Here is a 17,709-nt window from a genome sequence, read left to right as displayed (position 1 = left end):
GGAACTCAGATTACTTAGAGGGAAAACTAACTTTACCATCGGAGGATTTTTGGCCGGCAGCCCCGGTCGCCTTTGATACGCTTTTCTTTCTTTTTCAAGCCGTTGAAAGAACCAGTAGTCCTTTCAAGTCCGAAACATCCAACCTACTGATTTTCTTGGCATCATCAGTTCTGAAATACATCTGTGCTCAAAAGGATCAAGTACATCTTGATTCCTCCTATACAAAAAAAGAGCTAAACTACTATACAACAAAAAACTATACATTCTAACAAACAAGAATCATAGATTCCTTGCTACCTTTAATACCCTTGCTGCTTCCAAGAAAGAACCTGTGCACTGAAATATAATACGGTGAGCTGCGAAACCAGTAAGGTTTTAAGCTCCATGACCATTTAATAAGAATGCATGTAAATCAAATATTTTTTAGATATGCCAACTTTGATAAATAATCTTCATGTTATTCATACTATTCTTAAAATAACTTATGAACTTTTAGATGAAAATACATTATTTTCCTTTCATATAATAATAAAATGACATAATAAGGAACTTAAACATAATTCAGTAACCTTATCTTAAAATAGACTATAAAATATTTTATCATTAACTTTCCATCAGACTTATAACACACTCAATATACCTTACTTATCATCATACATTTCTTATAAATTCCAAAGAGCTTAATAGCTCATTCATAATACATATTAGTTAGTCCAATTGTAAGTCTGTCATAATTTTGGGAGGCTTCTAGCACATTGTGTCAGGCATCCAGCACTCCCCACAATGTTCGGAAATCCCAGGATCGTATTAGAAAGTATCACACCCCTTCGATATGATCATGTCATCAACCATGGGGTCAGTTGACATCTTTTACAAGTTGGCCGTTTCCAACAAGAACGGGTACATCAGATTCCTCACCACTTATAATGGCCAATCAAAATTTCCATGAAAATGTCATTACTATAACATTTACTGGCTGAGTTCAAATCATAACAATGGAATAACCCGAAACTATATTTTTCTATAATTATGCTTTTACATAAATATTTTCATAACAGTAACATATCCACTTCATTCTTAAATATTATGTTCGTGATATAAGTAATAGCATCAATATGCTAGAATTATTTTATATATATATATATATATATATTTATATAGGACTCAACAATTCACGAACATATATCTTTACTTAATTCATGCTTATATGTAATAGGTTTAATTAAAAAGTTTTGATGCATAATAATTTTTTAAACAATCCTTATACTTATCAAACGTAGATGCCATATATCCCTCACCAGAAAACAGAAGACGCAAAAGATTTGTATAAGAGGAGCTTAAGTGTCTATGTTCTCGTTCTCGTCACCTAAATGAAAGACTAAAACTTATTACTGACAAATTCTTCCAAAGTATTTAAATTTATACATGAATCACAACCTAACTCTCAAACTCAAGTAAATCTTAATTTTCATCTCAAAAGGTTTCCACAGTACAAGATACATTCATTAAACACATTATGTACCAAACCATAGAGAAACCAAGGCATATAAAATTTATCTGATTTAGACATACCAAAAGATGAGCTTACTAATTTATAACTCAAAATATTCACCCTAACTTTAGAATTAAATCCTCAAAGTTAGGTATATCATTTACTGTTCATTGCTTATTTCAGCAGCATATACCTTATTTATAAAATACAAATGGGCTATCCATTCACATGCAATTTTACAATGCCACTTCTCAAAATGTCTAGTAAATACCATATCAGTTTCAGAGTCAAAGCATAAAACCATGATTTACTAAAAATCATACAAGATAACATACTCAAATTTGTCCTAATAGAATTTCATTCAACTTAGAAAATAAACCATTATTTTTATATTGATCCAATTGCTGGGAGGCCACTTCCATTACAATCGTGTGTGTCTTAGAATTCATAATAACTACTCCTAGCATCCTAATTCACAGAATATGATTTAATCCAGCTTTTTCATGTTATAAACACCGAATTTGTCATAATGACAGCTTCAGCACATTTTCTCACAAATAATCAAATAATTTCAAATGGCCTTCATTTTCGTGTTGGCATTTTTATACCTATACTATACATGTTAGAATACATTAATAGGCATCCAATTGACAATAATATCTTTAATATTTTAACTTGCTAACACAAAACCACAAATTCCAGCTTCCAACAATCAAATTAGAGAATATAGAAGGGAAACAAAAGCAAACCATTACACCATTAAAATTACCCATAATAGAAAATAATCTTATTTACTTATCCACAACTGAAGCTGAAACTTTAGTAAGAGTTTGATTACTTCTTAGAGAGAGATATATGTGGTTTCGATGAGAGTGAGAGAGAGGGGTATATATATATATATATGATGTTCTGAAATCGTCAGTGAGTTGTGAGTTTCAAAGCGCTCCAACGTGTACCTATAGAATAAGAACAAATGGACCAAACAGAAGGCACCAGTGTGGTACCGGCCAAAAACCCTTCGAATGTCAAGTTAGTGAATGAAAAATCTCTAAGAACATTATAACGAGAGAGCTATGAATTTTCTGCATACTTGAAGAAAAAGGAGGTCTAGTGCTTATATAGTGATGAGTAGTGAATTGAGATCCCCCAAAAGTAGGGATCTTTCCTTGCGGAGGGTATTTGGTGTTAGGGTTTCTGTGATTATAGGGTGTCCATATGAGAAAGATGTGTGACAAGGCCTTGGTATGTGATGTGCAAGACATTTCCATATACGAGCACGCGTGGAGACCACGCATAGTTATGCTGGAATTGTCGGCCTCTCTAGCCTGTTGGTCTTTATTGTCCGTCGTCACTTCATTTCTTCCCGTTAGTACAAGGCATAGTCGTCGGCCTCGTCATTGTCCGCTTTGCAAGTGCCGTCAGCTTCTTACGTCACCTTAAAGCAGTCGACCCTATAGAGTTCGTCTGCTCTCTTGGCCCTTCGTTTATATTTGCCTTTTATGTCAAAAATGCCCCCATCAATATATATATAATCTCAGTGAGAGAAAGGAGGACTATTGGTGTGAGATGGTGCTGCCGATTCAAGAACAAAGAAAGAAGAATAAGGGATATACATTCTGGTGCAGCAAAGAAGACAAGAGAAAATAATTTGGGTGGGGCACGTGTCTTACTAAGGGGAAAAGGGTTGATGAATCACCCTTACAATTTTTAAAATTTACTTACCACCACCCTTATAAGCTTATATTCTAGAAAGACCCAATTAATAAAATAACTATGCACATATATCCTTACCTAGATAAACTTCTTTCCATAGCATAAAAAAGAACCTATATTTTTTATAACATCAAAGTATCAAAGTCTTATGCACTTAAATTAATTAACATAATAACAAGCATATAAATCCATAAAATTGATTATACAATTGAGCTGGGATGTTACATTTGATGAGGATCATATTTTTGTGTTTTGAGCTATAAAATAGCATTATAGCAATTTTCACATCTTTGATATGAATGCCCTTATTGTTGGCATGATTTTATTTACTACTATTTTTTATGGAGTTGAGTTATGCATAGTTTATGTTGAATAAAAACTTTAGGTATTTGAGTTATGTATATTGTTGTTGTTCATCATGACTAGTGTTTAGAACTATAAGCAACTATAATTTTTTTGCTGGGTTTATTTAAATTATTGAACATTGTTTTTCATTTTGAATATTCTTAAAAATTTTACGTTTTATTGGTTTTTGGATTCAAAAAAAGGCTCAAGTAGAACCTACTCATGGAAGCCCAAACACTCGAGTATACATAATAAGGAAATTGAAGCACCAACAATTGGCATGAAATTTGATTATGATGATAGTGCATACGAATTTTACAAATAATATACTTACTGGATTGACTTCAACGTAAGGAAACGATTTATAAAGCAAGGAAATGTGGAACAAGTCATAAGGTGAACAAGCTACTGACAAATGCTGAGAACATGTATCTTTCCATCACCCAATTTCATGGATTGGTTGTTTAGCATAAATGATATATCAATTTTAGAAGGATAGTATGTTAGAAATGACATGCTAGTAACTCATTCTCTACGCCCTATTAGATAGAAAATATTTAATATCGTCTTCTGAAAATATTTTTATTACGAAATTTAAAAGCTTTGTATACTTGGATTTCTTATTTGTTGCTGTCACAACAAAACTCGAGGTACGTCATCTCATCTTCGGCTTATGATCCAAGCTCATAAGTTTCTTTGGAGGAACTTTGGGAGTCGTGGTTTGGAGGGCCAAGAGATATGTTTAGTAAAGTTCCAGCGGTTTAAAGTTGATAAAAGAAACATGTTGCTTGGGGTATCTTCTTCAACTCCCTAAACTCTGACGAGTCCGTGTGTGGCGGGTAACATATGGTAAGCATCTCTTATTACATAGCACTTAAAATGATAAAATTTCTTATTACTCTTTTCTTAAAGCTTAATATTCATCACATGACACATACTCAATATCCCCAGCCATTTAGCTGCTGGGAATATATCTGCTCATTCAATCCCCAGCTGTTGCTATACAAATTTGGAAAACTTCATTGTATTATTCTACATAATCTCATTACTGCTTTCAGCTAAAATCCAACTCAAACACATGGCCTAATCTGATTGGCTATCTTTTATCTCCAACTATGTACAAAATATTCATTATATCTCTTATGCCCAGCTGCTGTCTGCCACAATCAGACCATATATTTCTCTGCCAGCTGCTAGAGCAGAGCATTAAAAACTTTTCTTGCTCACCAAGATTAAGTTACAACACAATGGGACACTAACTAAATCTCTAAACCTTCATTACCTTTCAACCAATGCTTCTATTACTTGCTATAAATGTTTTGTAATGGAACCTTGCACCAAAAACACAAACATCCAAAAGGGGAAACATTTCCAGCAGACCCCCAGCAGTGTATTCAGCACTTGACACCTGGCTGGGAGTGACATCAGCACCCATTTAATGCTGAAATCCCAGATGCCAGCTGCTATGCCTAAAATAACAAGATACCCTTGAAAGAGACCTTACCATTTTCAACCAAACCCATAAAGTACATGCTGAAATGTCATCTCCAGTAGTCTGAAATCACCCAAATTTTGACCAAAGTAATAGCTGTCTTATGATAGCTGTGACAGCTGTCTCATGATAGCTATCACAACTTTTCCTGACAGTTGGGACAATCTTTTCAGAACAGCTGATAGCTGACCCAGCAGCCTGGGCATTACTTTTTTTTTCTACATTTGGCTAAAACCAAAACCAACTTTGTAACTATCTTTTCTGTTGCTGAAATACATTCATTTTCTGTTAACAGCAGCTCTTACCCGAAATAGCAAGAACACCTTAAAGCTAAACTTACCATTTTTGCCCAAATTTTAAGATGGATTTTCTGAAGATTCATTGCTATTTGGGACAGATTTTTTGCTGATATTATTTGCTGAAATACCCCTTTAAACTCAGCTTTAAATAGGACTCTTCATCAACACCTCAAAAGGGGGGGGGGGGGAACCAAAAAAGGGAGAAGAACTCTTTCAAAAAACTTCTTCATGCTCTCTCCCTAAGCTCTGAATGAAATTCTGAGATTTTAGTTTCTAAATAAGGAACTAAACTCTTCAGCCCTTAGTTCACAAATGCCTTCATAAGCCCTCATCCATCCTCCAGTAGAAAATCCCAACAGTACATACCAGAAGTAAATTCCAGCAGAAAAGCCCAGCAGCAAATCCCAGCAGCTTTGCTAAACACACTACAACCCTATTACCACTCTTATACTGATTCTCTCACTCTTCATACTCAGAAAATAGACCTATCTTACTGCTCTCATCTCCAAATACTTATACATATCTTCATACTCTTCTCCTACAAAATCTTTCCTCTTGGAAAGCAATCTCTACAATTTCTCCAACGGTTATAATCTCGTATTTTTACAATCTTTAACTGCCATATCCTTTATACTTTCATATATCATACATATTATAAATACTACATCCCACAAAACATCTCTTTCTTCACTTCTCTTACACAATCTCATACATATTTACTACAACATTACATATAACACACTACACTCTTCTAAACTCCACTCTCATACTCTTTTACTCTGAATTTCTACTGTTTTGCTGCTTATAAACACCTATCAATACTCTTCTCTGTCTCTCTTACTAAGCCCTTCTCCTAGAAGGCACCAAGATCTCATATCAAAGCTATTCTCATGGAATGTACAAATCCATTTTACACAAAGCCCTTCTCTTCACAAGTACTCTATACAAAAGCCCTTCTCATGGAATGCAACACTATTCATAACTTCACAATAACTAAAAGAGCATTGTCAAGGGGAAAATTCATTTAAGTGCATGATAAGAGGGGCAAGCTTAACCAGCCCCTACACATAGCTGGGCATACTCTCTCTCTCTCCAGTTGCATTCATTTTTCCCCTTCAATTTTGAAGTTATCATGACAAACTGTCTCTCTACCGCCGGGGTCACTCTGCTGGGATATTATCAGCTTACAGAAGCTGTACAGTTGGGCTACAAACCATACAAAGATAAGTAACTTTACTTCCTTATCTTTAGATTTATATGATTGAGTACATGATTACTTTACATCTAAATACATATTACTTTACTCCAACTTCTATTACAACTATTAACTAAGGCTTAAACTCATTTAAATGCATGATAAGAGGGGCAAACTTGACTAGCCTCTACCGCTGGCAGTCTGCTGGAATCCTATCAGCTCACTGTTGCTACACAGCTGGACTATAAACTATACGAAGATAAGTGACTTTGCTTCCTTATCTTTAAATTTACATTATTGAGTACGTGACTACTTTACTTCTAAATAAATACTACTTTATTTCAACTACTGTTACAACTACTAATCAAAGCAATTATATCAAACAAATATTACATATTTATTCGACCATTATCATGATTCTTAGACTTTGGCTTTAATGGTTTGGTAGATTTAAAAGTACACTGGTAGCCATTAGACCACGTGGCCCAATGTTGAGTTCCGGGACGCAACTCCCCAAAAAGAACTCGGGCCTAGCAAGGTCACCCCTCCAAAGGACCGCACGTGGCCGAGCAACCGAAAAAGGCCCCCGAACAACAAGTATGGGGGTTAATGGGTCGAGGACAAGGATAAATAATAACGAACAGATGGTGTCTCCCGAGGAGCCAAACTTCCTCGGGAAAGTGTTGTGGAAGGTTGGAACTCAGCCGCCTAGAGAATACCGTGCAAGAGGCAACCATACTCTTAAGGATAAGTTTCAGGGAAAGGAGCCAACAGTGACCTACGAAATATTTGAGAAGAAGACTGTTACCATCACATTAAATGATCTGCACCTAATCAACTGGCTGCATTTATGTGGAAATGACTCCTGAACAACGATATTCTGGCTTACAACTATTTACAAAGTTTCTAAGAGGGTTATGATGGGACAAGCATCCAAAAATCATTTACCAATATCAACAAGTGGAAGGTGGGGATGAAGGATAAACTAATTATATAAGGAAAAAGGCCTCCATAAAAAAGAGGGGGCATGTAATCTAAGAAGAAAATTGAAAAACAAAGAGAAAACCTTGTATTGAGATAAACTTGAGTGAATATAAGAACATTTCATTCTCGGACTTGACCGATGAGTATTATTCCTTTCAAATTGTGTTTTCTTATCTTCCTGACACGAATCTAATCTATTGCAACCCATGCTTAATTTGCCAAGTCTTTTATCTAGAAAATTTACTCTCTAACAAATATATTGTGTTGGGCTTGTTATGCCATCATTCATTTTTAGTGGGCTAAAGGTTTAATTCTAGTCCTTACAATAATAATAATTTATTATTATAATAAGTTTTGATGATTTGTGAGCTTTGTGTTTAATAAACACAAAGAAAAGCCTATAAAATAAAACAAAAAACAAAAAACAAAAAACAAAAAAGTGAAAAAGTGATCTTTCAAAAACAACACATATTTCTACCATACTTTTTATCTACGTATATTTCAAAAACACTTAAATAATGTTAGGAGTTTTCCTCTTCTTCTCAAAAAAAAAAAAAATAAAACAAAACGAATGGCCCATAATTTCCCACCAAATTACAACAAACATGCATAGTTTAATTCCACTCTCAACTACCTTTACTCTCAAGCCAAATGTCCTCCATTAACACACTCTCCATCATCACTCTCTCTTCCGTCAGCACTCTCCCATCCTCCATTTGTCCTCATCCTCAGCCTCACCCTCACAAAAACTCCAAACGCTTTAAATACCCAATGCCCCTATCCAAATCCAAACCCCTCTTCTCTTTCGTGCACTCCAAATTCCCATTTCCCCAAATGGCAACTCTCATCACCACCGCTCCCACTCACAAGAAAGCTCGCCTTAAGGGCGTCGTCTTTGACATGGACGGAACCCTAACGGTCCCCGTCATCGATTTCGTCGCCATGTACAAGGCCGTCCTTGGCGACGATGAGTACCACCGAATCAAGGCGGAGAGCCCGTCCGGAATCGACATCCTGCACCACATTGAGAGCTGGAGCCCCGAGAAGCAACAGATGGCCTACGAGACCATCACTGATTACGAGCGCCGCGGCCTCGATCGCCTCCAAATCATGCCCGGTTAGCCACTTCGTTTATTTAACAATTTTTGCATTGTAATGTAGACTCTCACTCAGTTCGGTTTTTGTAAAAGACAAAGTTTTTTTCTCCAAACTTATTTGGAGAACGTACTATAACGCATTATGCGGAGACGTCTATTATTTAAACAAGTCAAGTCATACGAGTAGTTAAAAAATTTACACACTCGCTATTGCACGGTCTGTACATGTGAGTACTTTGAGTGTGTAACAAGGAGAGTGTGACTATTATTAGTTATTACTCATAAAAATGGATATAGTTAATATTTTATGTCTAGGGCTATGAAGCACGGGTGCGGCGTTTGGGCCGCCGCACCCGCGTCGGACGCGGCCGGACGCGGCGACGCGCAGGCGACGCCGCTGCCTGCGCGTCCGTGCCGCGTCCGGCAATAAAAAAACATTTTTTTCGGCGCGATTCGGCGCGATTCGCGCCGATTCGGGCCGACGCGCGCGAAATCGCGCCGATTCGGCCCGAATCGGTCGGTATCGGTGAAATCGGTCCGGCCGAAATCGGCCGATACCGGCAAAATCGGCCGAAATATGCCGATACCGGCCGAAATCGGCCGATACCGGCCGAAATTCAAAAAAAAAAAATAACAACAACAACAACAGGTGCGTATGGCTGGGAAAAAAAAAAAAAAAAAAGTGCAAACGCACCGTTTCGAAAAAAACCAAGACCCAACCCTCTCCCTCTTCATTTTTCTTGAGCCTCTCTCCCACTCTCTACCTTCACTCTTCAGCTAGGCTCTCTCCTATTCTCTGTATTCTAGTTATTATTTACCATTGCTCTTAAATTTGGTATATATTTATATAATGTAAAAAAAGTATGTTTAGCAATATATTAAAAATATAAATAAAAATATTTTTAATAATTTTTTAATCGCCGCACCCCGCCGCACCCGCACCCTACTTTTTCAAAAAATTGCCGAGTCCCGCACCCGCTCCCGCACCCGCACCCGAATCCCGAAACGCACCCGTGCTTCATAGGTCTAGGGTCTAACTATGTAAAGACGGCCTCATCATTTAAAGATATGGACACCGTCAGATTTGGGGAAATGTTAAAGCTACTAAGCTATGAAATGGATTTATTTCAAATAAAGAGTAAACTTTTACTTCATAATTTTCTTTTGTATTGGAATGCTGTTTTTCTTTCTCTGCCTTGTTTTTCTCTTTTATATTTGTGTGATCATTGTATTTTGACTTGATTGTACTGCTTTCTTAGTACCAGGGTATTCTCTTTCTAATATAATTTTTCATTATTTATTGAAAAAAAAAAGAAAAGGATTTAATACATGATTGTTATTATTTTTAACTTATACTTTTTTTAGGAGAACTTCACTCAGATTAGTTGCACGTAGAATTTTTAACTTATACTTGACATAGGTTTTAATATTTTTGGTTAATTCTAGTGCAGGTGCAGCAGAACTTTGTGAGTTGCTCAATGCAAAGAAAATAAGGTTGAAGCGTCACTCTTTCGTATTCTTTTTAGTTGTTTATAATTATCTTGTGTCTGCAGATTGGTTTTTAAGCCAGCCTAAGTTTGTTACTTTTCCTTTTTAAACTTTGATTGGGGGGTTTTGGGTTTGGGTTTGTACATTAATTGATAAGGAGATTAGAATTGGGCACTGATAACAAATCAAAAAAAAAGGGAAGAGGCAAAACCACTCTCATCCAATTTAAACTTTTCTATGATCCCTAACCTATTGTGCTACCTTGTGGAGCTTTTCCTATATACATTTTCTTTGATTTTCTTAGTTGACTTATACTTACACTTATGTGGAGTATTGTTCAATGTGTATGAGAGTGATAAGGTTAGTGGATTTATCGTGTTTTGCTATGAGGCGTGGCGAATAAATATTTTCTCTTACTTTCTGAGATGGCCCATGAGTTGTGGTCCTTAGTATTAACCCTATTTTGAAGTGCAATGAGTGATGCCCCAAAAGATGATGGATGTATTGGCTTCGTGGAAAGGAATATTGGCTCAAGGGGGCTAAGACAAGGTGACTTGCTATCACCACTACTTTTTATATTGGTTAATGGTTACGGAGGTGTTGAGTCGGATGTTGAAAAGAACTGAGGGTGGCTACATCCATGGTTTTAGGGTTGGGAATGATACAAGAGAAGGGTTCTATATATCTCATCTTTTATTTGTTGTTGATGCGATTTTATTCTGTGATGCAAATTCTGAACAAGTTCTTTTTATTAGAATGATGTTGACTTGCTTTGAAGTTGTTAAAACTTTAAAATTTAACATGAGTAAGAGTAAAATGGTTTCCATTAGGAGATATTGGAAACATGGTAGAATTACCAAGTATCCTATGTTGTAAGATGTTGTGACTGTGTGTTGGGTAGCTTCGGCTGAGCTTATTTGTTTAAAGGGGAAACAAAAAGTGGCTTTAAGCAAATAAGCTAGTTTTTTTCCCTCAAATAAGCCAGCTTATCTGCTTATAGCCACTTTTTGTCGTACCTTTAAGCAAATATGCTAACCAAACACACTTGAGCTATCTTGGAATGCCATTGGGGGCATCCTTTAAGGCGAATGTGGAATCCAATTTAGAGAAGATGAGCACAAATAATCTGGTTGGAAGAAATTATATTTGTCAACAAGGGGGGAAGATAACGCTATTAAAGAGTATGCTTTTAAGGTTACGAATGTATTATCTCTGTGCATGATTCCCATGTGTGGCAAACAAACATGTTGGAGAGGCTACATAGAATATTTTTGTTTGGCAGCTTGGGTGTTGAGTTCAAATACCATTTGGTGAGGTGGAGTATAGTTTGCTCTCCTATTGCCAATGAAGGATTGGGAGTAAGGACATTAGGAATTTTTGATCAATCTTCATTGGAAAAATGGTTTTGGCTTCATGGGAAGGAGGACACATTTGTGGAGACAGAAATAGGTATGGAGTATGGAGAGGAATGGGGTGGATGGACATTCGAACCAGTTAGAGGGACTCATAATTGTAGTTTATGGATAAGTATTAGAACGGGATGGGACATATTCCTAAATTGTGTACTTTGATTTGGGGGAATGGTAGCTGAGTACAGTTTTAGTTTGGAAAATGGCATGGGAGTCATTCTCTGAAGATGTTGTTTCCATAATGTATGCCTGCTCAAGAGATAGATATGCACAGAGCTGGAATGTTCGATTTCATTGAGATTTTAATTGTTGGGAATTGGAGTTGGTAAATTCATTCCTAGATCTCCTTTACTCAAATATCCTGAGGAGAGAAGGTTGTGATAGAATGAGGTGGAGATTGAACGGGAATGGCAGATTTAATGTTCATTCATATTATGCTGCCGTACGAGGTACCGGTGAATTCTCTTTTCCTTAGAAGAGTATTGGTGTATTAAGGCTTCAAAGATGGGTTTCTTTCTTTGCATGGACTACAGCTTGGGGGAAGATTATTATGTAAGAGAGGATTTACTTTAGTTGGGTGGAGTCGTATCTTGTATGTGTTGATGCAGAAAGAGACAATGGACCATTTATTGATTATTTATGATGTTGCCTATGATTGGTGGAGTTTTGTTTTTAAGAGCTTTTGGGATTCAATGGGTGTTACCACAAAGGTAATTGATCTCTTATATGGTTGGAGTATTTGGTTTGGTAAACATTTATTGGATATTTGGAATCTAGGTCGCTTATATTTGATGTGGACATTGTGGAGAAAAAACAATTGCCTAACTTTTGAAGATGGCAGAAATTTTGTTCATTCAATTGAAATCTTTGTTCATCTAATCGTTGTTCAGTTGGTCTTGTGTGTTAGGTTTCACTAATAGCAATTCCATTGCAGACTTTGTGGCATCACTATAATTCTATTCTTTAGGCTGCTTTGTGTCCATTATATGTGCTCCTGAAGTAGTCCTTTTCCTCAATAAAAAATCATTACTTGTCAAGAAAAGATTTGGTCGTCATTAAATGGTTGAGGCTTGGGGGGCTGTTCGGGCTGTTCCTTTATGCATTATGTGGACATGGCAGGAAACAAATGATCGTACCTTCAATAATGTAGAACTTACCAGGAACTTGTAAAATACAATCTATTACAATCTCCATACGTTTGGATTCAAGTGCTTAGACACATGCATCGTGACTCTTTCTTGTACTTTATCGCTTGTATGAACTTTTTAAATTTATTTTATTTTATCTTTTATTGTAGCTTGTTTTGAGGATCTATTACAATTATCCTCTCTCTCTTATTATTTATTTTTATTTTTTAAGGAAAGTTATTACTTGTCAAAGGAAAAAAAAAAAAAAACTTGACCCACATGTTGCAAATTTTTTGAATGCCAATATATATTCTTGTGATAATGATCTTTGGCAACAACTACTATGTTGTAATTATACAATCTACCATGAGAATTTTGTTGATTATTTGTTTGTATTAATTTTCAGAAGGGGATTAATCACACGCAATGTTAAGGCAGCTGTTGATTTGTTTCATCAACGGTTTGGGGTAAGTTTATCCTAGTGTGCAATCTAAAGTTTTGTATAAAGGTTGTTGAACATGATATCATCTATGATTGACGATATTGTCTTCTTTTTGTCAATGTCCCATTACAAATGACTCCATGAGGTGTATTGGAAAGGGCTATTGAAGAAAAAAGAAAAAGAAAAGAAAAAGGTATAGGTCGTGTGTTCTTAGCAGTGTGCTGTCTAGTTAACCATCTTTACCGTTAAGGCTGACCACTCTACACTACAGAAAATATTTCCCAACAAAGTACTTCGCTACTCCCATGTTAACACTAATCTCATTCAAATGAAGGGTTAAAGTTTTTATATATTATGTGTTTGTTCTAGTCTTCCCTGAGTTTGAATACCTCCTTTTACCCCCTCATCTATTAGATGCCAATCTGGTGAAAAAGAAGGTCGTTTACATTTAGTTGAGTATTCTGAAGTTTTGAGCATCAAGATACCAAAACCATATAAAGGATCTTTTTTGTTAGAAGCATCTGGCATATGTTAAAATTATACTACAAAAGAAATTTGGCAAAACAATGCACTGGCTCATATGCGGAAATCAAAATTTCTCAAATAAACGTGTCCCATTATTTCTTTTTACCTGGGGTCCAAAAATCCTCATAAATGAAAAGTGGTTGGCCCTCACCCCAAAAACATGTTCCCCCCCCCCCCCCCCCCCCAAAAAAAAAAAAAAGTGGAAACAAACGTGCTTAATACCAAAAGTTGTACCAAAACATTTTTTTTATCACTCACAAAAGAGCTGGACAAAAAAAAAAGACATGTAAAAAGTTAATGTGTTGTGTTCAAATATGAGCATATTTCTTTCTTGCTGCATGAGTGTTGTAATTTCTATATGCTGATTCTTATTCTGCATATTTGTATCCTGGCTTCAAACTTAGCCTACTTCATGCATGTTACTCTTGAAGTTTCCCTTTGTGCAGGTTGGCCCATGCACAATCTAGAATTTTCTTTTCTTTTCTTTTTTACATGATGCTGGTTGGTTTATTTTTATTATCAAGTGTCAATGTGATAACTGTGTTCAATTTTATTTGTCCATACAGCTCTCCCTCTCTCTCTCTCTTCCCTCTGGTGTGCATTTGTTGAATAGGTCCATCTTTTTGACGGCTCCTTCTAAGTAGATATACCCTATGAGTGCTGCAGTTTGATATCCTTTGTAATTTTATATTACTGCAGATGACATTTTGTCCAGCACTAAGCAGGGAATTCCGTCCTTATAAACCAGACCCTGCACCACTACTTCATATCTGTTCGGGTTGGGAAGTTCTACCAAATGAAGTAATGATGATTGGTGATAGCCTTAAAGATGATGTGAGTTCTTTCTTTCTTTCTTTCCTCTCTCTCTCTCTCTCTCTCTCTTTGTGTGTGTGTGTGTGTGTGTGTTTTTTCTGATTATCTTGTTAATGCTTTGTGAAGTGCCTTTCATGTTCCCTTGCTTATATCTAGAATGCGGCCCTTCCCTGCTTTTCAGTGAGAATCTTCTTTCCTTGTGCAAATACAGTGATGTATTTGTATAAATATATTATGATTATGATTTTATTTGAAGAGGTATTTTCAATGGCAAGGGCCAATGTCAGATATCTAAATGCGAAAGGATTAAGATATTTGCAATTTGGAGCATGAGCTGTTGTGAAATTTTGCTTGCTCTTCCTATGGATAATTATTCACTCTCCCAAATGGATGAGAATTGGTTTCTATAATCTGAATTTTACAGGTGGCTTGTGGGAAGCGAGCAGGGGCTTTTACATGCTTGCTTGATCAAACAGGGAGGTACGACTCCCCTGAATATGCTAACGTGGATCTAAAGCCAGATTTCAAGGTCTCTTCCCTTACTGAAGTTTACTCGCTATTGGAAGAACATTTCGACCTAGCACCATGATCTTCAACCTGTAGACCACAAAATCTTCCACATTTAAAAGGAGAAGCTTTAATTGTGCTCTATGAAGGGAAGAATGTAGGATAAATACTTTTAGGATGGTTTGTTCTTCGTTCTAAGAAAGATCTCAAAAAAGATATTCATGAATTATGAAAAAAGAGGATATCAACAAAAACAGTACTAAGCAAAAGATTATGAATGGCCCATTCTTCAATCAGAACCTGAGTAGAGATTCCACCTAATTTATTCTGGTGAACAATGCCCAATTGTTACTTGCAGGGGCTATGAGCCTATGAACCACTTTCAGAGATATTGAAATATGCCTCTCTTGGTCTTGGTCTTGGTCTTGGTGTGGTTCTGTATGGTATAAGATGTTTAACCTTTCCAATTATTTGTATGCAAGATTGTTGCAAATGTAGATACAACTATTTGTAAGGATTCATTTCGGACATTTATCTTTTTGCTGGATTAGATACACGTTGTAATGTTGAATGAAAACAGCAATCCATCCTATTTTCCTTCTAGCCAGATGCACCTTCAGAATCTGTAGATTATGCCTTAACAGAAAGATACGCATAAAAGCCAAGTGCCTTGTATTTCAGTGAATCAGTGATATAGTCCGATCTCCTTTATTTGGAGAATCAGATTTGAATCTTTCTATATATATAAATATACACACACACACACACACACTTCTCAGAGTAAGACTCTTGAAAAGGTTGAAAAAATGATTGCTGATTTAAATGCAAAAACTGATTCAAAAATCAAAACTGAAGAGACATCTACTTCAAAAAATGTTGCTTGTGCTATTTCAAGAAATGAGAAAGAAATTGTTTTTGAAGAAGACACAAATTCTAACTCATTATTGGTTTTAGGATTTACACAGTAGTAGTTACAGGATTACAAAATCAACAGGGATAGTAGTACAAGGCTTGAAGGCTAGTCCTGGTTCTAGTTACAAGTTTTGTGGAAATAGTGAGATATTCTGATTCAAGGAAAGTCCTAAAGAGGGTTCTAAAGGAGATCCTAAGAGAGAATTCTGAATTGCAACAAGGAACAACCCCCTTATATAGGTAAAAAAAAAAGTGTATAGTGACATTTTTCACTATTCATATCAGGACCCGTGCGGGATAGCAGGGGCATATAATCAGGACCCGTGAGGGGCGCATAATCCGGAAGTTTATCAGTTTGGCTTTTTGTGCCGAACGTATTGTGGCAATTCTTGCTAAAAAACAGTCAATAAAGGAGTTTTCAGCAACATTAATGGAGACAACTTTAGTAAAGGCACTAGATAAAACAATAGTAATTCTTTTCACTAAAAGTGAATATATTTGAGTGGGCCGTACAAGTAGGAACATTTAAGGCCATCAATGAAGTGTCAAAGGAGCCGAAAAAGTCAACAAAAGAAGTCGAATATTATGGTAGTCAATTAAAGCATCATTCAAGGGTAAAGTAATAGTAGTAGTAGGAAATATATATATATATATATATATATATATATATATATATATATATATATATATATATATAAGATAAGCACAAAAAAAGGCTGCGGTTTTTGCAGGCGCCTGTTAAGGGTAGTTTATTAGAATTTATAAGCATTCTCAAGCAATCTGTTGATAGATAATACATAGGGTGCCTTCCTAGTAGGTCGGCTGTTGACAGATGCTTTGATTGCATTTGAGTTGGTTATATGGTATGTCCACAACATGGCAAGGGAGGAAGTGTGGTTTGGTTTTGAAAGTGGATATGAGTAATGCACATGATGGAGTTTAGTGGGTTTTTTTTTTTTTTTTTTTTTCAAGGCAATCATGTTGAAACTGGGTTTTGCGGATGCTTGGAAAACTCTATTGATTTCGTGTCTGTTAGCTCGAGTTTGGAAAGCGAAATATTTTCCAAATGAGAGTTTTATGAGTTCAAATTGGGTCATCAGCCCGTCTTATATATAGCATAGTGTTTTATCTAGAAGTCGAAGGCCTCTACTTGAACAAGGAACAAGGTGGAGAATGTTAATGGTTTTTATTTTTTTTTATGAAGAGAACGTTAATGGTTGATTGGTTGTATAGGAAATGTTTATGCCTGAACTATTGCTTGACCAATAGAAAATAGTATTAAGAGACAAAAACCAGATATTAATAGTATTTTTGTTTAGTAGAAAACACTTGTCTTAATAAGTATTTCATAGTTTTCATGTGTTTTTTTTTTTTTTTTTGAACTGGTTTAGAAATATCTAATAACTAAAGGACAAAGCTTAGGTATTAAAAAAAGATGAAGACGCCCACCGTGGGGCTCGAACCCACGACCACAAGGTTAAGAGCCTTGCGCTCTACCAACTGAGCTAGACGGGCTTGGTTGCCAGAGTTCATTATACATGGTATTTAACCAATCTACTTTATCATCACACTTACATGGTAGTCAGTACTCAGTAGTCACTAGCTAAAGTGAGTCTGTTTCTACTGGTGCGACTCACTCACAGGATGACAACCAAATCGCCATACTATTCCAGTTTCATTATTTATTTTTAAAAAAAAGTATAGAATGACGAAAATGCCCCTCTTACATACCACCTGGCTTAAATCTCTTGGTTGTTTCTTTCTTTATCGAACAACACCCCACCCGTACATCCTAACCTCTATATAAAAGGAAAATCCTGCTTCAAAATTCACATTCCCTCCAAAAAGCCACAGAATCCTATATATATA

The 17,709-nt window shown here is 36.0% G+C and overlaps 1 protein-coding gene and 1 non-coding gene across 2 annotated transcripts; one reads left to right on the top strand and one right to left on the bottom strand.

Annotated features, from left to right (window-relative positions):
* The first annotated feature begins 8,096 nt into the window (after positions 1-8,096).
* LOC142625712 (haloacid dehalogenase-like hydrolase domain-containing protein At2g33255) lies at positions 8,097-15,531 on the top strand. Its single transcript, XM_075799406.1, has 5 exons — positions 8,097-8,637; positions 10,069-10,111; positions 13,048-13,108; positions 14,308-14,442; positions 14,846-15,531. Exons 1-5 carry the CDS (start codon positions 8,172-8,174, stop codon positions 15,008-15,010), a joined length of 870 nt encoding a protein of 289 aa, XP_075655521.1. The 5' UTR covers positions 8,097-8,171; the 3' UTR covers positions 15,011-15,531.
* A 1,751-nt stretch (positions 15,532-17,282) lies between these two features.
* TRNAK-CUU (transfer RNA lysine (anticodon CUU)) lies at positions 17,283-17,355 on the bottom strand. The gene has a single exon. It is a non-coding gene; the product is annotated as a tRNA-Lys (tRNA).
* Positions 17,356-17,709: the final 354 nt, after the last annotated feature.

The sequence above is a fragment of the Castanea sativa genome, chromosome 2, assembly GCF_040712315.1.
Source record: "Castanea sativa cultivar Marrone di Chiusa Pesio chromosome 2, ASM4071231v1".
NCBI classification, from domain to species: Eukaryota; Viridiplantae; Streptophyta; class Magnoliopsida; order Fagales; family Fagaceae; genus Castanea; species Castanea sativa.
The sequence above is the reverse complement of the archived record's forward strand: the minus strand, read 5'-3'. Positions and strand labels throughout refer to the sequence as shown.

What these genes read in the sequence shown, in the direction of transcription:
- LOC142625712 (XM_075799406.1), top strand. Translation starts at nt 8,172, where the DNA reads ATGTCCTCCATTAACACACTCTCCATCATCACTCTCTCTTCCGTCAGC. An exon ending in TCGCCTCCAAATCATGCCCG is followed by an intron (nt 8,638 to 10,068) that starts GTTAGCCACTTC and finishes ATTCTAGTGCAG; the next exon opens with GTGCAGCAGAACTTTGTGAG. An exon ending in TGTTTCATCAACGGTTTGGG is followed by an intron (nt 13,109 to 14,307) that starts GTAAGTTTATCC and finishes ATATTACTGCAG; the next exon opens with ATGACATTTTGTCCAGCACT.